Raw genomic sequence first — 27,555 nt, 5'->3', positions numbered from 1 at the left:
GAATAAATATGGTTTTCAAAAAAAAGCTTCTCAAAATTAAAATGAAAATAACAGAAACAAACCACATCAGGCTTTTAAATCACACATTTATCAATAATGCAAATAATAATAATAATAACTGTGTGCCATCCAGTCAATTTCAGACCTAAAGGTGCAAATACAGACTTGCAGAGGTAGCTGATGGTTGGTAGCTGATAAGCAGGAGGAGGAGAAATCTACCTGCTGTCTCATTCGCATGCACGGAGACCGAGGAATGGCTGTATGGACACCAGTGGGAGGGTCAGAGAGACTCAGGGCTCCAGCAAGGCATCAGGGCAGGCGGTCTGACCAGCAGGGAAATGGCAGCGCTGTGCAGCATCTCTTCCCAGCCTCCAAATGAGAAGTAAGAGGTGCGCCCTCCACGCCACCCACGAGATGTTCTGGAGCAGCACAGGCCCAGGCCCTACCTTCCTAAGAGGGGTCCTGTCCATCAGCCGACTGTCTCGGGGTTTTCCCCCCCCTAGCTGTAGAGAAGGAGCAGGTGGAGCCCTCTACTCTGGATCGGACCAAGAAACCCCTCAGGCTTGAGACTGGGAGGCTGTGTCCCTGAGCCGACTGTCAGCAGGCTGTGTCTCCAGGGTTATGCGAGGCCCCCTAGAATGGCTCCAGCTCCCACATTCTCTTCCCTGCCAGCCAGTCCAGGGGCCAAGAGAGAAGGCGGCCTGTGGCGGGGACACCCATCCGGTCCCTGTTGTCAGGCCAGACCGTCTCCTCTCTCTCTTCCGAGGCTACAGCATGGTGGATTTTGTTTCTTCAGAAGGCTCCGCCAAGTTCTCCTCCCTCTGGGCACTGACGTTCCACTTGTCGAACTCTTCTGAGATTTCCAGAAAGGTTTTCCCCTTTGTCTCAGGGAAGAAAAAACCAACATAGAGCGCTGTGCAGATGCAAACGGTGAGGAAAGGCAGGTAGCAGTAATGGCCGAGTCCTTCCTGGGATGGAGAGAAGGCACAAAGCACCAAGGAGGCTGGGGGCGTGCAGGGGGGGGGGGAGGCGCAGGGGGCTGGGGCTTTGCTACAGGGGAGATAGATATGTGCCGTCCTTCACCTCCCTTTTAGTCCCAAGGGTCACTTAAGGATCTCTCCCCTCCTTTGGGGGGCTCTCTGCGAACGGCGTGCAAGCCAGCATCGGGGCACAACCTACCACGATGAAAGGAAATGCTGTGCCCACCAGGAACAGGTTGGTCCAGAGCAGAGAGCCGCTGATCATGTATGCAGCCGGGCGGGTCATCTGATCAAAAATCTCTGTGGGTATCACTCCCGTCACACCGGCTAGACAAAAAACAGCATGTCCTTCGATGCCTTCTTTTTCTTTTCTTTTTCTTTTCTTTTCCTTTTTTTTTTTTTGGTATTATGGGCACACATAAATATACTCAGTAAATCTAATGAACGGTGAACCTAGCCGCCCACGATTGTGAGTTTGGGCTAGAAAAGTGCAACGTGGACAACCTCAAGGTTTAGAAAACACCAGCCAGACTCGCATAAAACCTTCAAGCCCTGAGACGACAATCCCCCCTCCACAACCCAGTAAGTGGCTGCATGTGCTTCCCACTGGCCCCTCCCCACCACCACCACCACCACCCTTTGTGTGGAGATGTCTACAACAAATAAACAGACCTTCCTTGCCTTCATAGGAAAGTTGGTGGGGCATTGTATCAGCGTGGAGGGAAGCCCCTGCTGCTCCCTCCCTGGCCCCCTGCGTCCACCTTCTCCTTGGTCCAGCAAAGGAAGCCCCTGGAAGAGGCCCCTGGGTGCAGGTGGGGGGTAGAGGAAGAAGCACCTTCTGTGGAAGCCAAGAGGTGGGCAGCCGGACTCTGTCAAGCTCAGCTCCAACTCACCCGGCCCAATGCCAAAGCTCAGGATGTAGGCAAAGAGGCAGCCCATGCTGAGATAGGGCATCCAGCTGAGTTGATCCTGCAGGCCCAAGGGGGAGAGGATGACATGGGGTGGGGAAGAGGGAGCTTTCGCTGGTGCCCCCCACCCCAGACACCTCCTGCCCCCCCCGGCCCTCTTACCCGCAAGGACAAAGCCGCCATGAAGACAACGGCCCACACCGCCATGAGACTGTAGCCGCCGATGATCAGCACCCGTCGCCCAGTGCGGTCTACAAGGAGGTTCTGGGGTGGGGGTGGGAAGCAAGGGAGGGAGGGAGAAGACGCTGACTTGCTGGGCTCCAGCAGGCGGGCTGCAGCTAAAGCTTCCCTCCAACAGTAGCTGGAAGCAGGCAAAGCCCCCCACCCTCCATGCAGAGAAATGGTCCCTATCAGTTAACAACCTGATCGCGGTGGGAAGGAAGGGCCCTCTTTAATGTAGAGTCAACGCATCGGAAACAGCCGCCTCTGCCCTCTGCTGCAGAGGGAGGAAGGCAGCTCTGGAGTTCATGGACACCAAGGGTCCCCACCCGCACCCTCGCCCAGGGGTGCTCCGCCTGCCTAGGAAAGAGCCTGCCCACCACCACTCAGACGGCGGCTGGGGAAGTGGCACGGGGGGGGGGGGCAGGCGGGATGCTTACGCAGGTCAGGGCCGTCACCAGCTCGCAGCTCCCTGTGCCGATGATGCAGTACTGGATTTTGTCCAGTGGGATCCCAGCCTCTTGGAAGATGAAAGAAGCATAGAAGTACATCTGAAGGCACAAAGTGTAGGTGATCATGCATCAAAGGACGGCTGATGATGTGGGTGATCACGGAACAATAGGAAGGCAAATAGCTTTAGAGGAAAAACAAAGAAGTCGACCAGACCAGAGATGTCCCGACCAGGGGAGCCTCAAAAACCGCCTTGAGAATCCTTTTTATTAACTTAGCAGGATTACACAGAATGTTGAGAGAATTCAGATAGGACACTCGTTACCTAGTCACCACTAGGATTGGCCAGAGAAACCTTTGATCTAATTCTCTCACTCTAAGCAGAAAGGCAGGACGAGAGGTCACCCCACCCACCCGCTGGGAGCTGCTGCTTCTCTGCCAGGAAGGCTTGCACGTCACTGAAACAGATAACAACCGACAGCCTTGGGCAGGGTTTTCCCACCACAAAGGCAGAGCCAGGATGAATGCCAGGTCGGCCGCTGTGCTACCTACCTACAATACATGCCTCACATGCTCCGGATCGAAGGGGAGCCTGCTAGTGTCAAGTGAGGACACTGCAGGAAGATGCAGACACACCCAGCAACCGGAAGGACAAGAGTGGGAGCCCACCCTCCACAAGTGATGGTGGGGCCCAGACCAGCTTGTCCTTCGCCCAAGGGAGAGAATCCACCCATCTCTTCCTGCTCCTCCTGCTCCGTCTCGCAGGCTGCTTCGAATGGCTGTGCAGGTCAAGACTTGCCAAACCTCCCCTCCCCCTCCCTCCACCACCACCACCACCACCACCACCACGCGTTCCCCAGCAACCGGTCACACCTCTTGGCATTCCTCCCTTGGACAGTGGCCACTACCGTACCAGCGACAACAACGTGCCTTGCCCCAAGCCCCCCCCCCCCCCCGGCCTGGGTTCCGTGCCGGCACCTACCGAGTCATTGCCACAGAGCTGCATGGCACTGCTGAGCACCACCACGGAGACCAGTTGCCACCTCACTGCCGGGTTCCGCACAAGTGCCCAGGGGGATGCCGCCACCTTCCCCCGGATGGCCACCTGCTCAGCCAGCAGCTCCTTCATCTCGCCACTCAAGTCCTGGCTGCTGCCCCGTAGCTTCTGCAAGGCTGCGAGAGGGCAGAGGTCAAGCCTTACCGCCTGCACTCACAGACCGGTCAAACGCCAACCCGTGCCCAGCCTCTTCCTCGCAATCCCCCGTGAGCTCTCTTTCCAGCTAGCTGGAGCGACAGTCAAATACAGAGAGGCAACCACACAGGTAAGGAGGGTCCAAAGAACCAAAGATGTGTACTTAGCGATACTGTATAGGAAACACACACAAAAGGCCAGGAAATGAGGTTTTTCAGTTTGCATTTCTTTCAAATCCCTTTTCCACAATATACTATAAAGGAAAACATCCCTTTGGCTGTCTTTCTAAGTGATATTGTTATTTCCTTCAGGAGCGCACACTCACCCTGGAAGCAGGACTCCTCGTCACCTCGGTCCATCAGTAAGTACCGGGGGCTTTCGGGGGCCCAAGGCAGAAGCACCAGCTGGATCAGGCCTGGCACCACATTGCTGGCCAAGAGAAGGGGCCAACTCTCCTCTGCCCCTAGTATTTCTCTGCATCAGAAATGACAGAGTTTGAGCAATGGGAAAAGGGAAGCCCCAGGGAGAGCACCCAGGCGGAGAAGATGGCAACGTATGTCCCTGAAAGAACAGTGTATCCCTTTCAGATTATCACTAGGCCACCTGTCGGAGCAGGTGGGGTCGGTCCTGGTGCCTTTCCATCTGGGAACACTTGGCCTCTTCCTTCCTACCGTCATGCTTAGAAAGTGCCTGCAGGGGCTGGTCTCCTGGCACTCTAAGTGCCTGCTGGGCCTGGGCAGAAAGGCTTGTCCCCGGGGCTTGCATCTGCCTGTGCTCAGCTGGCCAAACACGTTCTGAATGACATTTGGGCTTTGTCCAAGTTTCAGCAATGGTGGGGAAAAGGGGGAGAAAGCAACGTTGCCGACCAGCCTCCCAGGCAGTGGCAACTGCTGCAACCATGGGTCTTACCTCAGTCCCACCACCTGTCCCAGCACCAGCCCCAGAGCGGTGAAGGATGCCGACGTCAAGGCCACAGCCCCCCGGAGTCGCTTGGGCGCGCTCTCTCCCAAGTACATGGGCTGAACACTCATGCTCACCCCTGGAGAGAAGAGACAGTGAAGGGCGGCTGCTGCTGCTGCTGCTGCTGCTGAGGACACACACACACCCCATGGCCCTAGAGACGTGCTCTGGCCCAGGCGCTGACCCACCTTTCCTAGCCAAGCCCAGCAGCCATTTCTGAGAGGGACAGCCCTGATGAATCCTCACCCATTTCCTCAGGGCCCTGATCTCTGTCTATACTTGGGGTCCCCCCGTTTCTTCTCATCTTTCCCTTTGGGTCAATGCAGACAAATGAGTGTATGGGAGCATGAAGACAGCCACATTAACCACACTAGCCACAACACACACAGAAGTAGGAGCCACCAGGGATAAACACAGCAGGCCACAACCTTTCAGAGCTGCTGAGGAACTGGAGGGGCCGCATTTAGATGACCCCCATTGGAGACGGCCTGATAACCGGACTCTCAGTCTGACCAGGTAAGATAATCCTTCCACAATTTGGTTGCCACTTGGCTATGCCACCCCCTCTACCCCCACAGTTATGGTTACTTTTTTTTGGGGGGGGGGAGGAAGTACCTGTAGTGGAAAGAGGGGGGTATCTCGTGTAATGGAGATTGTGACTGAAAAAGCAAGCCTTACTAACAGATCCCTGACATCCTACAAGTTTTGATAAAATCCTGCCTGAGGTTAAGGTTGGGGAAGAGAGTTCCTGTTTGCACGGATCCACAGATAGCTGAGGCTTATGCTGACTCTCTTGCTCCTCATCAGCTGCCCAGGGCAGAGCCGATCTGCAAGGCTGACACCTGCCCTCCTGATTTCAAAGGGGAGACGGACGCCCAGCCAGGCAGCTTTCTAACCTACCCGCATTGATTCCTGCAAAGAATCTGCTCAGCAAGATCATTTCAAAGGATTTTGCCATCCAGCTGAAGCCCACCAGCAGAGCAGCAAGGGCCACAAACAGGTTGTTCAGCAGCAAGGACTTCTTCCTTTGTCAAGAGAAACAGAGGAGACTTTGTTTGCCCACCTCAGATGCAAGGGGGGGGGGCTGTGTTGCATCCATGCCTTTGCGCCTCCACAGGTAGCTCTTAGCAGCACTCCGCCTGGCACGGCACAGAGGCCAGAGGCACCCTCCCGGCCACTCACCACCGCACGGAACACCATCACGACCACTACTGGCCACTCCCAGAGAAATTGCCGCTCTTTTCTGGTGTTCTGCCCTGCTGGTGTTTTGTGCTTTCATGAAAAGGGACAAATACGGGTGGCGAAGCAAGTGCTGAGCCATTGGAACTACCGGAGTTGTGGAGATCCACTACACCCATGCGGGAGGTGCCCCATCAGAGTCCTAGAACAAGCCGCCTGAGTCCTGACAGGCCTGCTGATGGCTCCGTTCTCCACAGGTTTCTGGGTTGCAAATGCCAACAACTTCAAACAGTTGCTCGAAAATCTAAATTGGTGAAACTAGGATTGGAAATCCAGTGGGATCTCCTCCTCACCTTCCCAGTCTAATCGCCATGGGCCCAGCCAGGAGTGCTCCCGTGAGCCCCCCCAAAGGAAAAAGAGAGACGATGAAAGACCAAATGAGGGTCACCGCCGGTGTGCTCAAGGGGGTGCCGGTGCGCTCCAGCCAGGTCTCGTTCACAAACTCTTGGATAAACTGCAAGAGACCAAGACAGGGGTCACCCTGGGCAGGAAGGCAGGCCGGCCGGCCGCCTGGCCAGCCAGCAGAGTCCAGAGAGGTGCCCTGGCACAGTTTTCCAATGTGGCAAACAGACTAGAGATGCCAGGAAACGCCTCATCGCGGTCCATGAAGGTCACTGGCTAGCCCCAGGCCAGTCACTTTCTCGTGGACCAGCCTGCCCCACAAGGCTGTTGTCCAGGGGGAAAAGCAGGGGTGGCTCCCCGCGGGTGGCCTGGAGGCTGGTCAGAATGCAGAAGTGGAAAAGTCTGGGAACCGGACACAAAAGCTGAAGGGCGGCGGGAGGGAGACCGTAACGGGAGGAGCCGGTCTGCGGATCACAGGCCACTTTTAGAACAGCCCCCCACCCCCCTAAATGCAAGAGTGCCCAGCCTTTGCGGGAGAGAGGAAGAAATGACTTACTGCTGTGGGGGCATTGATGATGGTGAGGTTGTATCCATACTGGAAAGTGCCTCCGATGCCAGCGGCGCACACCATCAGGATCAGGACCCTGCTTTGAATCTAAGGGGGCAAAACCAGGAGGAAAGGCGCTGTGAAGGGGGAACCGGGACACGAGCAACGCCGGGAGCAGGGAAAGACTCGAGACAAGGGGAACCCCTCGCGCTTTCGGGAAATCCTCCCGGTCTCCTCCTGGCCCTCAGTCGCCACGCCGCTGCACCGGCTGGGCAGGAGCCAGGAACCGGAGCGAGCGCAGCCGAGACTTCTCAGGGAGAAGGAGCCCCCCCCCCCCGGCTGCAGCAAAAGCAGCAGCGCCCTGGCTTCCAAGCGGGCGGCGGGACGGAGGGGAGCCCGGCTGCCCTGCGGGGGGGGGCGGGGGGAGCGCCGGGAAGGGGGTCGGCTGCGGCCGGGTGGCGGCAGCCCAGGCAGGGGCGCTTTCTCCTCGCCGGGCTGGTCGTGAGCCCCCGCTGCTCCCCTCCAGTCTCCGTGGTCCTTGCGCCGCGCTCGAATAGGGAGAGGCCCGCTGCCCGGGCGCAGGGCCGAAGGACGCCGCGAGGGCAGGCGCCGGCAGTACCGGGAGCAGGAAGGGCGACGCGGCGCCAGCCAACCGCCTCCGCCCCGGCGGGACGTGGGCCCTTCTTCTCACGGAGAGGCCACCCGGAGCAGTGAGGAGCCTGGGCTGGGCCTCACCTGCCGGGCGCCGCGCGGATCCTGCCGGCCCGGAGGGCAAGGCGGCGCGGCCGGGGGTGCGGGAGCCATGGCAGCGCTGGCTCGGCTCGGCTCCTGCCCGCCGCTCTGGATTGGGGGGAGCGAGAGCGCGGCCGGCCAGCCCGCCGGCGGGCACCGGAGGCGGCAGGACGGAGCGGGGGGGGGGGCGCCAGCCGCCGAGCCGAAGCGGGCTCTTCTTTGTGGGCTGGGGCGCCGGGGAAGGCTGCGGGGCGGCTGCGGGGCGCTCCCCGGCCGGCCGCACCTTCAGCGCCAGCCCCGAGTCTCCAAGGAGCAGCCCGGCATGGCCTGGAAGAGGGAGCGTCCGCTCCGGGAGGGGCCCTGTCCTGGCGGTTTCTGGGGAAGGGCCTGAAGCGGTGCCGGAAGAAGAAGGTCGCCGCAGGGCCCGGGGCGCGGCTTGGCACCCCTGCCCTGCTGGCGACCGAGGTCGCAGCTCCTCCAGCCGGCTCTGCCCCGAAGAGGCTCCCGTCGGAAGAGGGCGCGGCCCCAAGCGCTCCGGAGTCCCAGAGCCGGCGAGGTCCTGTCAGCTCATCTCCCTCAATAGCTTCGGTTTTGGAAAGGAAAAGGAGGGAGGAAGCTGCGAGAAAGCAGTCGCGAGGAGCAAGTGGGGGGGGGGGGGGAGGGCGGGGTTTTCCCTCCTGCCCCCTTTCTCTCATTTGGGGGCGAGCGCCAGTGGGGTGCGCAGGGGATTTAGCCCAGGTGCTTGGGCTTCCCCTTTCCCTGGGAAAAGGCTGGAAATAAAGTCACCCTGGAGCAGGGCAGCTTTCAGGTCAATTCACTGGAGGCTCCACGAGGAGGGCCTGAAGAGGAGACCAGGATCTTTGGAAGGAACCGAAGAACCTAAGAAAAAGAGCCCTGTGCTAGACCAGGCCCAGGTCCCCTCTAGGCCAGCTCCCTGTATCTCCCAGTGGCCCCCACCAGATGCCTCTGGGAGCACAGGAGAGACCGCTAGAGACCTGTCTCCTGATACCCCTCCCCTGCCTCTGTCATTTGGAAGTACCTTTCTTTTAAAAGCCTGGACATGATGCATCCCCATCATGGCTTGTAGCCTGCGATGGGCCTTTTCCTCCAGAAATCTGTCCAATCCCCATTGAAAGGCATCTAGGCCAGATGCCATCACCACATCCTGTGGTAAGGAGTTCCACAGACAGAGAAGACAGAGACCAGTATAAAGCCCACAGAGTAACATGCCTCTCCCAACATAAGCCCATGCAAACGCCTGCTGTCTTCTCCATCCTGGTTACTGAGGATGGGAAGAAATAACTACTTCGGGGGGGGGGGGCTTTCCCTTGATGCTGCTCTAAAGCCATGTACAGGATGGAGTTAAGGTCCCCCCCTTGGGGGCGGATGCTGGTGCTACAGAACCGGACAGCAGAGGGAGAGCCACAGTGCCCACCCCACCCCATTGCAGACCAACCCTTTCAGCCTTTCCATCTCTGATAAAGCAGAGAAATCTGAGCTGTAAAAACCACCCTGCTTCCCGTCTCGCAGATTCAAGCTGTTCGAGGGTGAGAAAGAGATGTGAAGACAGTACCAGGTGCCGCAGTAACGTCCTCATGCTGCCGCAGGGCTGAGCCTGCCCAGGACGTGACCGTGGCTTTGGGAATCCTTTTAAAGAGCAGTTTGGCCTCGGCGGAAAGGAGGGTGGAATGCACCTGTTTTTGTTGTTTAGTCGTTCAGTCATGTCCGACTCTTCGTGACCCCATGGACCAGATCGCACCAGGCCCTCCTGTCTTCCACTGCCTCCCGGAGTTTGGTCAGATTCATATGGGTAGCTTCGATGACACTATGGAATGCACCTGTTTAGTCACCTATTACCTTGTGCCGCGAGCGCTTGACTGGGCAGGTAGGGAACCTGCTGGCACAGGTAGAGGACGATGAGGGGAAGCCCTTCAGACAACAAGCGGGCCCATGTTAAGATCTATTCCTGCAGCTGCGGGACTGGCAAATAAGGGGTACCTCCAGGTGGCCTAAGAGCAAACTTTGCATCCACCTGAGTAGTGGGACTCGCAGGCTCCAGGCTTTGCGGGACTCTTGGTGAGCAGTGGGCCATCCTCCACCCTCCCCCAATCGCCTGCTTGGTGCCCCTTTGGATGCAGCCTCTGTGTTGCAGCCCAGACGGACAAGGCAAGAGGGGTGGAGTAGTTTGCGGCTCTCCTCCTTGGAGGAAGCACCGAAAAGGATGGGAAAAGGAGGGGACGGAGCTTCAGTCACTCAGCCCCCCCCCACCCCCGCGTAAGAGTCCCTTCAGTACGGTCCTCCAAGGGGCCGCTAGGGGCGCTGGCAGCGATCTCCACCCCCCGCCTCCCCTCCCAGGTGCGTGTGACTCACAGGCAGCTTGGCGGCTCGCCACGTTAAATAATACGGTTGTTCCAGTCAGTAGTTTCTGCATTTAATTTCTCCGTACATTCCCACCTCTTGAGCCTCTATATATTCCAAGAATTGGATTAACATTTTTGCGTTCCTGATGACCTGGACCACAGTTCACGAAAGATCAGCCTCCAGTGAGTTTGGCAGCCTTTCGGGTCCCCGCAAGATGCCTAAATAGTTTTGCTGCAACGTCCTAACGCAGCGACCCCGAGAGAGACGCCTGTCCTGCCTCTTTCTGCTCAGGGCTTTTCCCTACCATATAGTAGATATATCTGAGAGAAAGCACGGGGGCATTCCATCGCCATGCCATCAAGTTACATCCTGGTTTACTCTGGAGAGGAATTTACTTGCAGGAATTCGTTACTCTCGCTTTCCCAGCTCCGCGTGAAGTCCCGCAAAGCTTTCGGCCCAGCAAAGGGAGGGGGTGAGGGGAGAAGGGCTGCTTCTTCCAAAGGCCGACCCGAGCGGACAGCTCCCTGCCGGATTCGTGGCCTGTAGCCCCCCCACCCCACCCGCCGCTTCTCGAGGCCCGGAGCAGCTTTTTGTGCGACGGAACGGAGGCTCTCCCGCCGAGGAGGAGGAGGAGGAGGGACTCGCCGCCCCGGGGGGGTCAGGGCAGCCCCGGCAAGGAGGAGGCGGGAGCGCACCAGGCCCGGAGGGGGGGGGGCGCGGGAGGGGGGCCGGTCTTCTACCAAGCGCCTCCCTGCCTGCCTGCCTGTCTGCCTGCCTCCCTGCCCGCAAGGGTAGCGCCGCCGCCCCGAAGGGACGATTCTCTGGGAAAGGCAACCAAATGTTTGGGGGGGAGGGAGAGAAGGTGTAAAAGAGGAAGACAAAAGGCAACATGGAGCGACCCCTCCTAGGCTTGGATTTGCCAGAGCCGAGCAGGGAGGGCTGGGGAGGGCAAGGCAGCCTGGAGACCGCCCCTTCGAGGAGTCGCCGCCCGTCTCTCTTGACGGCCGATGAAAACAACAACCGGGGAGGCGAGAGGAAAAGATCGCGCGGGGCGCCGGAAGGATCGCGCCCTCCTCGGACCGACGCCCCCCCCCCGCCCTGGGAACCCGGAAGCGCCCGCCCGTCCGACCGACCGACGAGAGGCCACGGGCTCTCCGATTATTACGTTTATGCAAATCAAGGCTCCCTCGGCGATTGGCCGGCGGTCTCGCGGCTTCACACACGTGGCTCCTTCTGCCCCCGACACAACAACAGAACGTTCTGGGAGCCCACTGGCCCCGGCGCCTGTCACTCTGCTTTCCGCCCCGCCCCAGCGCCCAGCGTCCCTTCGTTTCCTTCATTTCCGCGGCGCATGCCCGGGAAGTGTGGCTCCATTGGAGGAGCATCCCGCTGGTCTCGCCCCTGTGGGGCTCCTCCTCGTTCCGTGATAGGCTGGGACGGCAGAGGGGCGGAGCTTCTCCGGCTCCTCGAAGGGCCCGCGTCTTCCTCGGCGCCCGCATCGGCTCGTGGCTCTCTTCCCTCCTCGCCATGGCCTATCAGGGCGTCGCGGCCGAGTACCTGGGCATCCCCGCCGTGACGCGCGCCTACACCACCGCCTGCGTCATCACCACCGCCGCCGTGGTAATTTCGGGGGGGGGGGCGGAGTCCGGGGATTCCCGCGGGGAGGAAGGGGGGAGGGGCCAGCAGTTGGGGATTCCGTCGCCCCCCCCCAAAAAAAGACGGGCGGGCAGGCGGGCGGATGGAGGGGCCGATCTCGGGCTGCAGGTGGAGCCTCCCCGTGAGCAGCCCGAGGAGGAATCGTCATCATCATCATCATCAACTTCCCCCCCCCGGTGCTGGGGGGGGAAAGAGGAGGAGGAGGGGTCCGCCCTTCTGCCTGAGACCCCCCCCCCCCCGCCTCGAAGCAGCAGCTTCCTGGAGCGGCGGGACCGGCTTTGTCGCCTCTCGGCGGCCGCCCCTCTCAACGCCTGCCTGTGTCTGTGTGTGTGTCTCTGTGTGTGGTGTGTGTGTGTGTGTGGTGTGTGTGTGTCTCTTGCAGCAACTGGAGCTCATCACCCCGTTCCAGCTGTACTTCAACCCGGACCTCATTTTCCGAAAGTTCCAGGTGCGTCCGCCCCCTCCCTGGGCGAGATTCCGGGGCTGCCTGTCTTGTCCTGTCCGCCTCCCCCCACCCCCACCCCCACCCCAGCGGACGTGGGGGAGGGGCTCAGGGTCCAGAAGGAGCAGCCCTGACCTGGGGTGGGGGTGGGGGTGGGATGATGAACAGGCTGTAGCAGGGCTGCCGGCCAGGCTCTGAACACCCCCCCCCCCTCTTTTCCCCTTGATCTTCTCTTGCAGCTCTGGAGGCTGGTGACCAACTTCCTGTTCTTTGGCCCCCTGGGATTCAGCTTCTTCTTCAACATGATCTTCCTGTATCCTTCCCGTGTTTGGCTGTTTCTTTTGCTGGCCATGGTTCTTGGTCCCCTCAGGGCAGCTGCCTTGTCTCAGATCAACAGGGTTTCTCGTTTTTCCTCTGCTACCCAAGCAATTTCTGCAGGCCTGCGCTGATTGTAAGAGGCAGCAGTTAAAATAAAGAGAAATACTTTGCAGCAGAAGGCATGGCAGCTGGCCTTAAACTGTAGGGCAGAATCTGTAAGGAATAAGGAAAAATCCCATCACTGGCTTCCTCTTTGATTGGAGCTGCCTAGAAGTGTTTTCCATATCCAACCCCCCCCCCTCCCGAAACTGGCCACAGTTTCATCAAATGCTGCAGCTGTCGCTGGAGCGCTCAAGTTTTGCATCTGTGTGAAGTAGCTTTTTGTTTCAGTTTTCTTCAAACTCTGGTGAGATCAAGGATGAAATACTGGAGCTGAAAAGTCCAGACTAAAGTCTATGCAAAGCAGACCAATAATTCGGTCTCCTTGAAGTAGTAAGAGATCGAGAAAATCCCTCTAGCTATGGCCTTGGTAGAACAAATCATTTGCCTCTTCCTCTCCTCTTTCCAGCTCCTGAAGTCAACCTCTCAGGGGGAGGCCCAGGAAGCTTTAAGCTGGGGGTGCCTCCGCCTCCCCCTCGGGCGCTCTCTTTCAAGGCTTCTGTGTGTTCTTTACCAGGAGAGGTGGGAGCTCTTTCAGAGAACAGGCTGTGCCCTTCTTCTGGACTTCAGCCTTCAGCCCATTCAGGGGGGAAAGGCCAGCTTTTCGAGCGGCCTCCCAATGAGCAGTGGTGGGTGATGGCGACCTGTCCTCAAGGCTGAAGGTTCGAGGCTCTCCTCTCCCCTGCAGCCATTCGGTCAAAGGGAGGTTTTCTTTTCCCTCTCCTTTCAGGGGTGCCAGCCCGTCCAGTTCTCACACCTGTTAGCTTCCTCTACTGCCTCTTCACAGGTACCGCTACTGCCGGATGCTTGAGGAAGGTTCTTTCCGAGGAAGGACGGCTGACTTCATCTTCATGTTCCTGTTTGGAGGGTTTCTCATGACTGTATCCTTTCCCAGTGGCTGGTCCCTTTCTGGGAAGGGTGGGCGGCCGGACCGGCTTCTGTGGTTCAACCAGAGCTTTGTTTTGGCAGAAATGGCAGGGAAGGGCTTGCCTCCGCCCTGACAGGAGGGCTGCTGGCCGAAAGGACTCCTTGCCTGAGCAGGCAGTGGGGCAGGCATAGCCTAGACCAGTGATAGCTAACCTTTATGAGCCCGACTGCCCAAACTGGAAAAAACAAACCAACCCAGCGGGCAGCAGCGGCGGAAGGGAGAATCCCGGGCACGGAGGTGCCTCCAGACCCCACTCCGGATCCGCCTCCAGTCCTGCCCAACCCCCGCCAGCACCTGCTGCTCCGGATCCTCGCCCGCCGCCTGTTGGGGCGCTAGCGCCGTGGCTGCAGCCGCCTCCTCAGGTTTGGCTGCCAGGGGTAGCGATCGGGCGACTTACGGCTGCCAGCGGTAGCACCACGCGTGCCATAGATTCTGTCCTCGCTGGCCTCGGCCAAGCCACAGAGCCGAGGCGGCTCCCCTGCTGGATTCCGAAGGCCGGCCAGGCCCTTGTGGCGCCCCCTTGACTCGGGTGTCATGCAGCTCTTTGGCCTCTTCGCCAGCCTCTTCTTCCTGGGTCAGGCCTTCACCATCATGCTCGTCTACGTGTGGAGCCGGAGGAACCCCTACGTCCGGATGAACTTCTTTGGGCTGCTGAATTTCCAGGCCCCTTTCCTGCCCTGGGTCCTGATGGGATTTTCACTTCTTTTGGGCAACTCCATCATCATTGACCTGCTAGGTAAGGGAGGGAGCCGTGGGAGGCAGCTGGGACGGAGGCTGGGGAGAGGGAAAGGGCACCTGCCCAGTTGCTTCTTCCTTTGCTGCCCGATTCCCAGGAGGGCTTTCCTAGGCTGGGGGACCAGGGTGGAGCCCTGAGGAGCCAGGCTCCCGAGGACGGGGCAGGACCGCTTCTGCGTAGAAGGGCGGCTCTGATGCAGGCAATCGCTGCGTTTCTGAGCCTGACTTTTGTGGGAAACCGTCCAGATGCCCATCTCTGCAAACACAGGCGGAGAAGATCCAGTTGCAGTCCTGGGGACTTTTGTTGTTAAACGCCTGAAGAGCCGCTCCGTTCAGGAGGCAAACTGGCCATGGAGCACCTGTTCCAGGCCAGTCCATTGGCCCCCACAGATCCAGGGGACTCTTTGGCTGCAGTTCAAGCAGGTGGAGACGGACCCACAGCAGTAGTTGCTGGGGGGCTGCCAGGGAGGAGGTGTGGTGCTTTGGGATTATGCCTGGGGTTGATCCCTCCTCCCCACACACACCCCTTTCGGGGATATGGCCATGTGGCTGAGGCAGAAGCTGCTGTCCGCCAGGGAACTGAGGACCAAGACTGGGTGGGCAGGAAAGCTTCAGGTGTAACGGAACAACCCCTGCTGCACCCAGGGAGGAACGGGAGCAGACATCCTCACTGCTGCTGCTTTTTCTTGGGGGGCAGACAGGGGGGTTCTTCTGAGCCTCACTGTCCTGGCTCACTAATGGTAGGAGGGTTGAATCAGCTGGAGGTGGGAGGAGGGATGCCAAGGAGGGGAGTGGGAAAGATCCTGTTAAACATGAGCTAAACTGAAAGCAAGTGGGGGCTGGAACACTATTCTCAAAGGCAGAGACTGTAAACCTTTTAGAAGTGTTACGCCATCTGCCACTCTAGCAGTTCCAGGGAACTGAAAACTTCTTATTTAACTCAGGCTTTTCCTCTTTTTCTTTTGCTGTTCTATCACCAAATGTTCTGGTGGCAGCTCCCGGGATCAGCAGCATGCTGGGGGGTGGGAGGGCTGGTTGGAGCCCTGGTGGCTGGAAGCCAGGCTGGGCCTCCAACTGCACCGGCAAGCCTGGTTTGGACACTGGTCAGCCCTGGAGCCTTACGGCTTGCTTTCTTCTTCTCCAGGAATCGCTGTGGGCCATGTGTACTACTTCCTGGAGGACGTCTTCCCCAACCAGCCTGGAGGGAAAAAATTGCTCCTAACTCCAGGATTCCTGTAAGTCCTCTATGCCTGTCTCTCCACAGCAGCAGAATGCAGACGCCCTCAGCTAAAGGGGATGAACATGCACAGCGACCCGTCTGCAAGGGACTGGCAAACCTGGACAAGGCCATCAGGCCCCTGACAAGCCCCTGGGGAAGCCAGAGAAGGAACACCTGAGGAGGATAGTTGGTGATGGTGGTGAGAGGGAGAAAAGGAATATTGTGGCCATAGGTCCTGCTTTTTCACTCAAGGCCTCTTGAGTAGAGCACGGCGCTTATAGCCAGAGGCAGAAAATGCCCTAGATGGAACAAGACCACCAGCTTCAGGAGAGAAGGCTGGCTTTTCCCCCAGGGCAGTTAGTCCAGGAGAGGGGGAGGAAGGAGTCCCAGCAGGGCTGACCCCAAATGAGCTCTGCCATCCCTGTATGTGGTGCAGGGGCCAGGAAAGAGAAGGGGCTGTAACTAATTCATATGCCCAATTCTGAGAAATGCATCATGCGCACCAGCTCGGCACCACCGCTTAAGATGCAGGAGGAATTCTGCACTGAGTGCTCCTTCTTGAAGGGTGAGGCCTGCCCTGTGGGCTAGCAAGGGCTGTGACAGTTGGCAGTGCCTAGCTACGCGCAAGGAAGGAAGCAAGTCTCATCAAAGATTGGTCGCTGGCGAAAGCCCATCTTTTTAGTGGTGCTTTTTCAGGAAGGAGGAGGGCGGAGTGAGGATATCTTTCTGTGCTGCATTAAGCTTGCTGAGGTCTGCCTTTCTTTGGCAGGAAGCTTGTCTTTGACCCTCCTGAGGAGGATCCCAACTACCAACCGCTGCCTGAGGACGACCTGACAGCTGCCGGCAACCAGAACCAGCCCCAGGAGCCCCGGTAACCCTTTGCTTGCCGGCCGGCCGGCTGGAGGCATGTTCTGGAACATGGCACAGATGCTCCTCCCAGGAGCCCCCGGACTACAATTCTTCAGCCTCCTCCATCCCTCTTGCTGGCAGTGCTGTCGGCTAGCAGAGCAGAGGGAAGGCACCCTCTCTTCCCACGGCTGATGCAGAAGAAAACTGGGAGACGCCTCCTCCCCTTTCCCTCCTCCGGCCAGACTGCTGGCAGAACATGGCTGCAGACTCTGAGCATCCCGGAAGGGAGAGAAAGACTTGTACACCATCAGTGTTACTTTTAAGCAGTCTGTGGGTGGTGGAGAAAATAAAACTGGAAACGGTGCCACCAGGCTGAACGTGGGCACAACCCAGCCGAGAAGGACTGGGGGCCACCATTTGTTTTGCCAGGTGCCTGAGCTCAGATGGGCCAATTTTATATACCCAGCGATGGGCTGGCAAGGCGTTGCTCATGTCCTTGTCCTAGGTATGGATCACCTCTCTGCCTCATCCCTTGCACCAGAATTTGCCTGTTGGTTTCAAGTTGTGTAAATATATATATATTTACTGTATATATATATTAAAATGGGAAACCACACAGAATAGGCATTTTGCAGCCCCTGCCTATGAAACACTTGGTTCTCATTTCATGCAATTTTTGGTAGGTGAAAAATGACCTGAATTAACTCCCACTGCAGGCCAGACAACAGGAAGGTCTACAAACACACCCTGTAAACTGGAAATCTGCCCTAGAAGAGGCCCTGTTGCTTCAGCTTCCCTAGAGTGTTTGGGGTGGGGGGTAGTCCACAGCAGGGAAAATGGCAAGAGGCTCTATGTTGCTCCTGAAAAGATGAAAGAGGCTTGTCAGGCAGCCTACCTGGGCCCACAAGAAGAACTTTCCTGCTCAAAAAGAAAACTCCCAGCTAGCACCAGGGCAGGAACAGGAAGCTTGGGCAGAGCTAGGCCTAGCAAAAAGCCTAGTAAGGCCTTTCTCCCAGTGTCATTACATTAGGTATTTGTAGGCTGGCTAGAATTTTCAGAATGAACTGTAGTCCAGAAAATTGGAAAATCCCTCCCCTATTGGCTCATTCATTTGGCGGGTTCACTGACAATGAAGGCAAGGAAAGGGTTCTAACAAAGCATGCCAAAAACACAAGACGGAAAACAAAATATTACTCATTTATTTAAAAAGTTGTCTGGGTTGAGGTGGGGTGGGAAAAGAGAAGGGCTTAGATGCCACAGGTATTTGTTGGACCCCCTAATTCCAACAGATAGCTGTGAAGTGGAGGACGTAGGTGCCACCCACCCCCTCGGGGATCTGCTGGGCCAGGCAAGGCAAGCTCTGCTCCCCCTCCAAGGTGGACAAAAAAAAACAGGACAAATGCCTGCCCCCCCCTCCCCTTATTCAGTCCTTCAAGAAGACCATCTGGAGGTGGGACACCTTTGCCACTTCAGGAGAGCTACCAGGCTGGAGCTGTGTTGGCCAAACGCCTCATGCGCCTGCAAGGAAAAGAAGAGATGGGTGTGAGCACTCGTGCATAAGTGGCGAGTTCCTCTTATAAGGGCAGTGGTGGGAAAAGAGGGCATGACGCTCAGATGGGGCACGCTTGTCATGTCTAGGTTGAGTGCTCAACACATGAAAGCCACCGGCTAAGGCCTGTAACAAAACTCTTGTAAGGATAACTCAACAAGGAAAAGTTGAATTTGCCTCCATAGGATGTTAGGGTGATCAAAAAGGAAAACTCCAATCACCTCATGGTGATCTTACTCATTGTGCAAATCAACAAATTCATTTTAAAAGATGCAGGGCTTTCATGTGTGCTTCCCAAGGTTTATAAATGGAGTCGCACCTCGTGTTTCTGTCTTGGTCCCGGATTTTCTTCTCCATCTCTGCGTCTGTCAGTGTTTCGAGCAGAGGGCACCACTGGTCAGCATCACCAGTATTACGAATAGCAATCTCCACTGTCGGCAGTGGGTTTTCACTAGAAAACCAAGGAATTGCAGCTGTTCAGAATCTGGAACCTCATTTTCATTTTAGCCCAAACCCCATGCGGGCAATCCCCTTCCCACATCAAGCAGAAGCAGGGCAGACGCAACGCTTTGCCCTCCACTGGCAACGGAGTAGAGCTCCACACTCATGGCATCTGGAGGCCACCCTGCCCCACAACGTTTGAGGGCCACGATCTGGCCCAAGTCCCCTCCCTTACCTGAACGCATACGTCTTCTGATGCCAGCTCAGTTGCCCCCGGATACTGTACGCAATGGTGGTGACAAACTCGCCACCCAGCCCCAGCTCTGAGCACAGCTTCAGGGCAAACTTCTCTGGGGAGTTCTCCTTCTCGGACATGTCCCACTCAAACTGGTCCACCAGGGAGATGTTCCCTACGTGGATATTGAGCTAGACAAAGAGAAACATCATTGATTTATTCATTATTTATTTAAAATATTTTTATCCTGTCTTTCTCCCTAAAAAGGACCCAAGGTGTCTTAGATCTTCAAAAGGCAAAATTTAAAGCTAGAAACAATAAGTATACAACTAATAAAAAGGATCAAATAAATGGTAAACAAAAGTAATACTAAAAACACAATAAAGACAATAACACGTAACAATCCACTAAAAAAAATCCATTAAGGCAGCCAGTCACTGAGGGAAAGTTTGCCTGAAGAGAGAGGTCTTTTCCTCCTTGCGGAAGGATATCAAAGATGGGGCCAGCCTGGCCTCCAGTGGAAGGGAATTCCACAGTCTGAGAGCAGCCATGGAGAACTGGCTCTCCTCTCCCATGGTTGATGGTACTAAAAGCCACTGAGGACAGATGAATTCTCTGCTCTCTGGATTTCCCTAAACATGGACAAAGTCCAGACAACTCCCACCCTCGAGCATGAAGATCACACAGAAAAAGGCTTCCAAGCACTCTGAAGTTCCAACAAAATATGAATGTGCAAAGCCTCCATTTCCTCTGGGAACCTAACATCCCATCTGATGTTCACCAAAGACTAGTTTTTAGGTTGCACATATGGTAAATCTCACCCAGGCAGCATATTTGTCTCGACTCTCTTTGTTAGGCACCCTCGAGGATTTAAAGTAGCAAAGCAAAAAGTCATCCTTTGGCTCACACATAGCATGCTGATGAATGAAGGAATTTTACAAAGGGCATAGCCCTAAAACCCCAGCTTCTGTCTTCCCAGACACCAGTCCTTCCCATCTGCGCCCTTGTCCAGCCCACCCTCTACTTCAAAGGTGCACAGCAGGGCCACTCCCAGCCCGAAGTCCAAGGCTGAAAAACAGGGTGCTCACATGGGGGCCAGTGGAGAATTAGCTGGCACCAGATGTTGCAGCAGGAACCAAACCAACACATTGGAAAGGTACCTCTAGCAGGGATGCTGTGACCTGGTGGCACAACCAGCACTCTGCACTTCATGGGGGACAAAAAGGACTGCCTCCCAGCCCGGAGAGGCCCCTGCAGAACCTTCACTCTGCCTCTCCCTCTCTTTACCTTAATGATGACACGCTGATCAGACTGGTCCTCCAAGATGCTGTCAGTTGGGTAGGATTCAATCTGCTGTCGTATGGCTGACGCAATGGCAGGCACAAACGTGAGAGGGTTCAAGTCCAGGTCATCACAGAGAATCTCCGAAAACATTTCGGGAGTCATTAGTTTCTCTAGCAGAGACAAAGAAAGGTGGGGTGGGGAATCAGTTCATGAGCTAAAAGCCTGTATCCACAGCAGTTCCATGTCAATCCTAAACTGCCACATCCTGCAGGAATAAACCGGCACCAATGGGAAGTTTACCCATTTTCTCCTGCCAAAGCAAACTGCCTTTATTTTAAAGCACACTCCCTAGAATTCCACACATTTGACTTTTAAACATGCTGAAAAATGCAGTTCTGTTATTCTGGTATATTTTCTGGCACAATGGTACAATCACATTGTGAGAACTGCAGAGAAAAACATTTGCTTGGTTCCACAAGCCTTGGAGGATTCTGCAATCATTGAGTAGGCAAAGAATGTTTTATTGATGCTATTGTTTGAACATCACAATAACTCAGAACCATTTTGCCATCATTTTTAAAAGTTAAAATTATGATAGCTCTTTGTTTACATCAGAAAATTTCAAACAGATCCTGCATGTAAAACAAAATGCACATGATCAGATTAACAGCCTTCCCTGATGGAAGAAGCATCAATCCATACTGTATGAAATACCAAGATAAGGGAAGTACTTGAAAGCCCAAAATATAACCCAGCACTAATATGGAGGCCCTTCTTAAGCAAAGGCAGCCGTCAAGAGACATGGACCCACGGCAGGAGAACTATCGATCGCACAACAGGGGCCACTTTCTCCATGTTCTTCTAAGGTAGCAGGCAAGAGGATTAGGGTTAGGGCCCTGGCCCCTAACCCTCTGCCACCATGTAAATCTGATTAACATTCCATTAAGCAGCTGACATAAAACCCACATGTTACTTTCTACTTTGGGGTAACAAACTCAACTTCTGATGCCATGTTTTTGAGGCCAAGAGGAATAACTGAAATCGAAAGCAATTAGGAGACGTCACATTTGATAGCAAAACATCATCTGTCGTGGTCAATGGGATCAGAGTCTCTACATCTCACCCTTCACACACCATTCATATTCCAGGTAAAAGCGTCTCTCAGTTTCTGCCCGTCGATTTCCATGTCCAATCGGATTGGTACCAGCACCTCTGGCTGAGAGGCATTCTCATGGATCACAGCTGGGTCATGGTCATCAAAGCTGAAATGCAGCAAAGGGCCACAAATCAGCCTCTTAGCACAAGGGGTATGTGTGGAGAAGCCGGGTTCCCTCCAAGTCGAGTTCAGACCCAGAGTTTGGTCAACCAAGAACTGCCAGCCTGTGCCTGGAATGTGTGAACGCAGAGGTTAAAGAAAAGTTCTGAGCATGCTCAGAGTGCCTCTCACCCTGAGGAGGAAAGGAGTGCCCCAGGCAGAAAGCAGACTCCTAGACAGGCTGGTAGCCCAAAGCCCCTTTCAAAGTACGTTGGGAAGGATTAAGAGAGTCGGCCCATCAACAGCAACTCCCAAATTGTAGCAAGGTGCCTGCCACAGCCAGGAGATTCCAACCACTTTGTGAAGAAACTATGAATTGTCCTTGTCTCGCAGGCAATGAACCAATACAGGAGACTCAGATCTGTGCTGAGCCCCCTCAGGGCGCACATAATAGTACCTAATGTGTACTCTCACCGATCTGTTTCTTAATTTATTTATTTAAAATATTTTTACCCTGCCTTTCACGTTAAAAAGATCTCAAGGCAGCTTATGCTGTTCTTGTTACGAGTCACAGAGCCACCTACCAAAGGGGGAAGGTCCTCTTTTTGTCCCGGCCCATCCGGTTTCGGTTGATGGTAGTTGAGCACGGCACAGCATCCAGGTGATGGGAGCTATTCGGGAGGGTTGGGACCCATTGGCTGTTCCTTTTCGCCTTCTGCTCTCTAAAAACAAAAGCCAGGTGCTCGTGGGTGGGAAGCCACAGGAAGACTCGTGAATTTTCAAAGTATTGTATTTCTCAGCCGTGCCTCTGCAATGAGACCGTCCGTGTGGTGCAACAGATACCGAGTGATGCTCAACTCTGGGACTCCTCGGTGGGGGCGGGGGAGGGAGAGTTCTAGTCCATGGATTCCAACAACTTTGTGAAGAGGCAACAATTGTCCCCAGATTCATGGAAACCTGTTAAGGGGCAGCCATGGCAAACCACGCCTTAAAAACCCTACTAAGCTTCCCTGCAGTGGACTTTTATGTCAAAGGCCTCCCCAAAGAACACAGAGATATTTTTCCACATAACCCAACTCTTCCAGGGAGAAGCAAAGGGACCCTCCTCTTACCTGAGGTAAGTGGGGGGCTCTGTGCTGATGGAGACGGCTTTGTACTTTTCGTCATTCCCATCCAAGATCTCTTCGACTTCTGAAGCTTTCAGCAGAGTCACGCTGGTTGCTAGTGTGGTGTAACCGTGATCTAGAACGAGAACGTGGGACAGGGCAGCACTATGAATCATGGATCACCATGATGATCACAATCATCATTTTTATCATGACTGAAGGAGCAATACAGGAGGTACCCACATGGCAGTCATTTCCACAGGCAGGGCAACGGAAGGGCGCGAGGCACTCACTTGCTTTAGTGAGCACAGCGTTCCACAGAGCAAGGCTAGCCTCCCTAATTCACTTCCCCAAGTCTGAGGCGTGATTAGCAAGTCGCTGTCACAAAACAAAGCCACAGAAGGAATTCTGGTATTTGGCTTTCTACTGCCGACACCCTGTTAGTGTCTGCTGCTTGGGCAGCATAGAAACGTCACAAAAAGATCAAGATTACTCTGACAAGAAAACAGGGAGGGGGGGGATGAGGACTCGGGAGTGGCACCTTCACATTTCTCTAACTTTTGACATTTCTCCTCCCCACAACCCTTCAGTGATTTTACGTTTTTAGCTACATGGCTCTTGGAAGAAGAATGCCACAAAACACAGGGATGTGTCTGTACGGAATCGCAAAGGAGGCTGCATGCCGGGAGGGGGGCCTCTCCCCAGCACGACTGGGTGCTGGCTCCACAGGTATGCGTGCTGCCGAGGACCACATGGTAAGCGCTGGCGGGGCAGGGGTGTGAGTGCACACGCCAGGGCATCCATGCCTGCTGTGCTGGCTTTTCCTCCTTGCTCCAGGGCCCCAAACCCAGATGCAAAACACCCAGGGAGGAGGAAGGGGGAGGCTGGGAGGCACTAGCTCCAGGTGCACAGGTCGGGCCAGTGTGGCCTCCTTCTCCCGCTCCTCTGCCCCGTCTCTTTGGGAGAGTGTGCACCGGGCAACCCAAAGGCACAGAAGCTGGAGATCCGAAGGGCCTGATCCAGGTGGGAGCAGCTGCGAAAGCCAGGCCACGCGAAAGCAGGGGAGAGCTGGACTTACATCTCCGGGGACTGTGGCTCCGCTGGGACTCTGCGAGGGTGAGAGGAGAAGAAGGAGATGATGATGATGATGAAGAAGAAGGCGAGGAGGAGGGTCCGAGGGCTGGAAAGGGGAACCGGGGCCCTTCTGCCACCAGCTCGCCCTGCCTCCTCTTCCAGGCCGCCCAGGGAGGAACAGCAGCGGGGGGGGGGCAGCCGGGCTTCCCTCCCTCCCTCGGCCTGCTTCCTTCGCCAGGGGCGGCTCACCCACCGTGGGAGGAGGCGACGATCTTCTTGCGCTCCTCGACGGTGGCCAGGCGCCGCCAGAGCGAAGGGTAGCGCTTGTAGAGGGAGCCGCGGAACATCCGCAGGTAGTTGCCCACCTGAGAGAGAGAGAGAGAGAGAGAGAGAGAGGAGGAGGAGGAGGAAGAGGAGGAAGGCGCGGGGGGGGGACGACGACGACGACCCAAAACCGCAGCCGGACCCCCGCAAAGGGGGGGGAAGGGGGGGGAGGAGGAGAAGCCGGGCCCCTCCCCCCCTCCCCCTCGCCCCTCCCCCTCTCCTGACCGCCCTCCCCCCATCTCTCTTCCTTCCCCTCCCCTCCCCCCCCCCCGCCGCTTCGTCCGCGCCTCACCTCGGAGCCGATCATGTAGAACTCGCCGTCCTCCTCCAGCTGGAACTTGACGGGCTTCTGCCCGAAGGTCTTGCTCAGCGCCATCATCATCATGACGGCCGGGAGAGAACGGAAGAGAAAGCCGGCCGAGACGAGGCGAGGGAGGGCCAGCCACACGAGTCAAGAGCGGCGGCCGCGGCCTACCCTGCGCCTCTAGTGCGCCTGCGCGGCGACGAAGGGGCGTCGCTTTCTGGGCGGGGCTGGAGGCCTCGCTGCTCCGCCCCCGTTTCTGGGCCGCGGCGGGAGGGCCGGAGAGCCTCGTGGCGGCCCCTAGTGGCGGGAGGACAATGTTGGCCCTTCCTCTGGTTCAGGGGACCCTCTGAAACGAATGGAAAAACTGGGGAGAAACCGAGGGGGGTCGTAGCTGAAAAGGGTCGGGGGGGGGTCCCACTGAGGGGCCCGGAAATGGGATTTGGCCCCACAGGGGCCCCTCTTTGCTTCTCTCTCTCTCTCTCTCACCTGAGGGGAGAGGAGTTCCTCTATGGAAGAGTTTTTCTTTTGTGGCAGGTGAACCGCTTCTTGCCTTTTTCCTTAGACGATGGAGGGTGAAGGGAATCCCTTTGTAGCTTTTCCTGCAGGCTTTGCCTTGCGCTCGTTTCGGGGTTGGGGGCGGGATGTCGTCTGAGTTTTGGTTTTCAGGACGGTGAACTATTTCTTATATTTTTCTTTAGAAGGTGAGCCATCACGGAAATCCCTTTAAGGAGTTTTCCTGCAGAGAGACTTTGGTCTCTCTTCCGATAGAGAGAAATGGGCAGACTTTTTATCACCATCTTTTGGGCGAGGGTTTAATGGTAGAATTTTGATTTTCAGGAGGCGAAGTGTTTTTGTATTTTTCTTTGGGGGGGGGGATGATGAAGGAAATCACTTTACGGGTTTTCCTTGCAGGGCAGTTTGGGCTTCTGATATAGCTCAAAGGGCAGACTTTGCATCCCCAACTTTGGGCATGGGTTTGATGGTGCAATTTTGATTTTCAGTCTGCTGAAACGTTTATTGAATTTTTTTCTAGAGGGTGAGGAACAAAAATGCTGCTCCCTCCTTACAGGAAGAGACACTCAGCTTCCAGGCTTCATCCATTCTGCTTTTCCCCCCTCAGCCTTTCTTCTTCCCTGTCGGCATGGTGTTTATTCATTTGTCTCTGCTTCGTAAGTGACAAACAGCCATCGTAAGGAAGGGTCACTTCTGCAAAAAGTGAAAACTGGGGAGTCACGTAACACACACATAAGGCCCAGATTTTCCTTTCCTTTCTTTCCTCCAACAGAACATGGAAAAGGCCACAGCCTTCGTGCTTCTGGCTCCTCAGGAATAATTGTGTAATAATGAGTAGGAAGAGGAGGAGTCAAGACCTCTGGGTCCTTGAGCAGGGCTATTTTCCTCTTAGTGCTTGGCAGACCCCTGGGTTTCCCCCTGGATCCCACCCCTCAACACACCCTACAGGGCCATGGTAGTCTCGCCCTTCGCCTACAGTCTCCGGAGCACAAGAACATTGTTCTCCACCGTCCTCTATTGGAAAACATTTTGGCAGTGTGCCACAGAAGACAGCTTGAATTTTTAAGAAGTTTGCCTGGTTCACAGGATCCTTTAAAGGCGTGGAATTCACTGAACCCACAGAAGAGGAGTACTGCCTGGGGCCAGGCCAAGACCTGCAAATTTACACTGTTCTGCATTTCTTGAAGTTTGTTTTCTATTTGTTAAAATTCTAATAAAGTGTGTTGTTTAAAGTATTTCTGTTCCTCTGTAGTTTTACATCAGAATTTGTGTGAATACTATTCCTGTTGATTGTACAAGGGTTGCCAAACACCTGAAACATCTTATCCCTCCTCCCACCTGCATTCTCTTTTCTGTGTATGCTTTTAAAAAACTTTTTAGACTTGATAAAGTCTTTGGTACAAACATTTTCTTGTCTTGTTTTAGCTGTGGGAACTGAGCAACGGTGAAGAAGGCTCGGGCTCAGACTTTTGGAAACTTTCTAATTAAACAGTGCAATTGTGAGCCCTTACAGAATGGAGAGTAGGCCAAAAAGCGATGTTCCTCTTTTAATCATCATCCTCATTTATCATTATATTTACTTAACATATTTTCAAGCAGTAATCTTAATTAAGCACAAAAAAGCTGTTATTTAAAGTACTGACACCTGGTTAAAGGGGGAAGTTACAGGCATCTAAAATCACAATTAAAAGTGGCTGATAAAGGAGAAATGTGGGAGTGGGTTTACCAATAAAGAAACAGGTTAAATAGGCAACCACCCAAAGTGATTTCAATACTAGTTGTGCTCTTGAAGATGGGGTGGGGGAAAACCAATGCATGGGATGGTTCCTCTTTCTGGGAACCTTGGGAAGCAAGGCGCCCCTCTGCCTCCTCCTTCCCCAACTCCTCTTCCTCCTCTTCGGTCCCTCTCAGGCAGGGTCCACTCCTGAACGCCTGGTGCTCTTCCATTGCACAGCTGGACTTTTTGTAACTTTCCAATTAAACTGTGTAATTGTCCCCTCTCTTACAGCGTGGACAGTAGGGCAAAAAGAGATGGTGATCAATTGTTAATAATAATAATAATAATAATAATAATAATAATAATAATAATAATAATAATAATAATAATAATAATAATAATAATAATAATAATAATAATAATAATGAAAGGTTTATTATTATAGTCACCACACCTTCATGCAGTTATCTTATTAATGCACATAAATGTTCTAATTTAAAGAACCAACACTTGGTTTAAATGAGAAATTATGGACCTCTAAAACCACCTTTACAAGTGGCTGATAAAGGAGAAAAGGGGTGGGAGGGATATTAATAAAAAGCAGGTGAAATAGGCAACTACCCAAAGTCCATTCAATAGCACTCGTCCTCTTAAAGGTTGGGGGGAAATCAGGAAACCACATCGTTAGGAGGGCTCTTCCTTCCTAGTCCCTGGGAGAGCAAGGCACTCCTCCTCTGAGCAGGGACTGTTCAGGAGCTTTTCATTCCCACACCCAGGAAGCCGGGTGGGGGGCAGAAATGGTTAGGGTCCTCTGGAATGACGCTTCCCCTCCCCATGTCTCCTATTTTTTTGCACGGCCTGCCCCTGCGGCACCCGGAGGCTGTTCCAGCTGCCCGCCGGTGGGAGACCCGGCCTGTACAGGATGCTGCGCTGCCCGGACCGGGGACGGCGGCTAGGTAAGGAGGCCCGTGGGTGAGGGGGGGTGACTGCTGGGCTCGTTCTCCCGCACCCCACGATGGGCTTTATAGTCCTTTAGGACAGGAATCTGATCCAAGGTGGGAAAGGCGGACCTCGGGATTTTTCAAGTCTTTGGGCATGTGCAGAGTTACAGTTTGTATCTTCCCCATGAGGCTGGCCCTTAAGGAAAGGATTAAAGGGAGTTTGGGTGGATTTCCCTCCCTCCCTCCCTGTCTCTTCCTCCAAACCCCATAGGAAATGCAGGGCAGGACTCAGCCTTGTAGTCCTCTCCCTCACGTTTCATTGCATTAAATGATTTGAAGTTCTTAATGGTTGTTTCTTTTATTATTTATTTATTTATTTATTTATTTATTTATTTATTTATTTATTTATTTATTTTATCTATCTATCTATCTATCTATCTATCTATCTATCTATCTATCTATCTATCTATCTATCTATCTATCTATCTATCTATCTATCTATCTGATTTATATAGCACCCATCTGGCAGCCCAGGCTACTCTGGGCTGTTTGTTTGCGTTGTGATTTTATCATTCC

The 27,555-nt window shown here is 54.9% G+C and overlaps 3 protein-coding genes across 10 annotated transcripts; 1 reads left to right on the top strand and 2 right to left on the bottom strand.

The window, feature by feature from the left end:
- Window positions 1-69: 69 nt before the first annotated feature.
- Window positions 70-11,187, bottom strand: SLC2A11 (solute carrier family 2 member 11). 8 transcript variants are annotated; one of them, XM_078381845.1, is made up of 12 exons: window positions 11,096-11,168; window positions 6,847-6,945; window positions 6,242-6,402; window positions 5,610-5,734; window positions 4,659-4,788; window positions 4,075-4,223; window positions 3,540-3,730; window positions 2,548-2,658; window positions 2,051-2,152; window positions 1,874-1,949; window positions 1,180-1,307; window positions 70-968 (listed from the first exon to the last, which is right to left on the bottom strand). In XM_078381845.1, exons 2-12 carry the CDS (start codon window positions 6,919-6,921, stop codon window positions 768-770), a joined length of 1,449 nt encoding a protein of 482 aa, XP_078237971.1. In that variant the 5' UTR covers window positions 6,922-6,945; window positions 11,096-11,168; the 3' UTR covers window positions 70-767. The 8 variants fall into 8 exon arrangements, with proteins under 8 accessions (XP_078237971.1, XP_078237973.1, XP_078237970.1 ...); XM_078381847.1 differs by lacking the exon at window positions 11,096-11,168 and adding an exon at window positions 9,264-9,730; XM_078381844.1 differs by lacking the exon at window positions 11,096-11,168 and adding an exon at window positions 9,143-9,216.
- A 173-nt stretch (window positions 11,188-11,360) lies between these two features.
- On the top strand, window positions 11,361-16,863 carry DERL3 (derlin 3). Its single transcript, XM_078381853.1, has 7 exons — window positions 11,361-11,550; window positions 11,969-12,034; window positions 12,268-12,341; window positions 13,293-13,386; window positions 13,974-14,169; window positions 15,313-15,403; window positions 16,157-16,863. The coding sequence occupies exons 1-7, from the start codon at window positions 11,458-11,460 to the stop codon at window positions 16,260-16,262; spliced, it is 720 nt and encodes a 239-aa protein (XP_078237979.1). The 5' UTR covers window positions 11,361-11,457; the 3' UTR covers window positions 16,263-16,863.
- A 551-nt stretch (window positions 16,864-17,414) lies between these two features.
- On the bottom strand, window positions 17,415-23,999 carry SMARCB1 (SWI/SNF related BAF chromatin remodeling complex subunit B1). Its single transcript, XM_078381851.1, has 10 exons — window positions 23,797-23,999; window positions 23,434-23,545; window positions 23,185-23,214; window positions 22,113-22,242; window positions 21,585-21,722; window positions 20,880-21,007; window positions 19,749-19,915; window positions 18,462-18,652; window positions 18,105-18,236; window positions 17,415-17,754 (listed from the first exon to the last, which is right to left on the bottom strand). The coding sequence occupies exons 1-10, from the start codon at window positions 23,887-23,889 to the stop codon at window positions 17,715-17,717; spliced, it is 1,161 nt and encodes a 386-aa protein (XP_078237977.1). The 5' UTR covers window positions 23,890-23,999; the 3' UTR covers window positions 17,415-17,714.
- Window positions 24,000-27,555: the final 3,556 nt, after the last annotated feature.

This window comes from Pogona vitticeps, chromosome 14 (assembly GCF_051106095.1).
Source record: "Pogona vitticeps strain Pit_001003342236 chromosome 14, PviZW2.1, whole genome shotgun sequence".
NCBI classification, from domain to species: Eukaryota; Metazoa; Chordata; class Lepidosauria; order Squamata; family Agamidae; genus Pogona; species Pogona vitticeps.
The sequence above is the reverse complement of the archived record's forward strand: the minus strand, read 5'-3'. Positions and strand labels throughout refer to the sequence as shown.

What these genes read in the sequence shown, in the direction of transcription:
- SMARCB1 (XM_078381851.1), bottom strand. Translation starts at nt 23,889, where the DNA reads ATGATGATGATGGCGCTGAGCAAGACCTTCGGGCAGAAGCCCGTCAAG. An exon ending in AAGAGGACCTTCCCCCTTTG is followed by an intron (nt 21,008 to 21,584) that starts GTAGGTGGCTCT and finishes GCTGCATTTCAG; the next exon opens with CTTTGATGACCATGACCCAG. An exon ending in GACCAAGACAGAAACACGAG is followed by an intron (nt 17,755 to 18,104) that starts GTGCGACTCCAT and finishes TTTTCCTTGCAG; the next exon opens with GCGCATGAGGCGTTTGGCCA.
- DERL3 (XM_078381853.1), top strand. Translation starts at nt 11,458, where the DNA reads ATGGCCTATCAGGGCGTCGCGGCCGAGTACCTGGGCATCCCCGCCGTG. An exon ending in TCATCACCACCGCCGCCGTG is followed by an intron (nt 11,551 to 11,968) that starts GTAATTTCGGGG and finishes TGTCTCTTGCAG; the next exon opens with CAACTGGAGCTCATCACCCC. An exon ending in TCATTTTCCGAAAGTTCCAG is followed by an intron (nt 12,035 to 12,267) that starts GTGCGTCCGCCC and finishes CTTCTCTTGCAG; the next exon opens with CTCTGGAGGCTGGTGACCAA.
- SLC2A11 (XM_078381843.1), bottom strand. Translation starts at nt 7,641, where the DNA reads ATGGCTCCCGCACCCCCGGCCGCGCCGCCTTGCCCTCCGGGCCGGCAG. An exon ending in AGCTCTGTGGCAATGACTCG is followed by an intron (nt 2,659 to 3,539) that starts GTAGGTGCCGGC and finishes TTGTGCCTTCAG; the next exon opens with ATGTACTTCTATGCTTCTTT. An exon ending in TGGCGGCTTTGTCCTTGCGG is followed by an intron (nt 1,950 to 2,050) that starts GTAAGAGGGCCG and finishes TTGGGCCTGCAG; the next exon opens with GATCAACTCAGCTGGATGCC.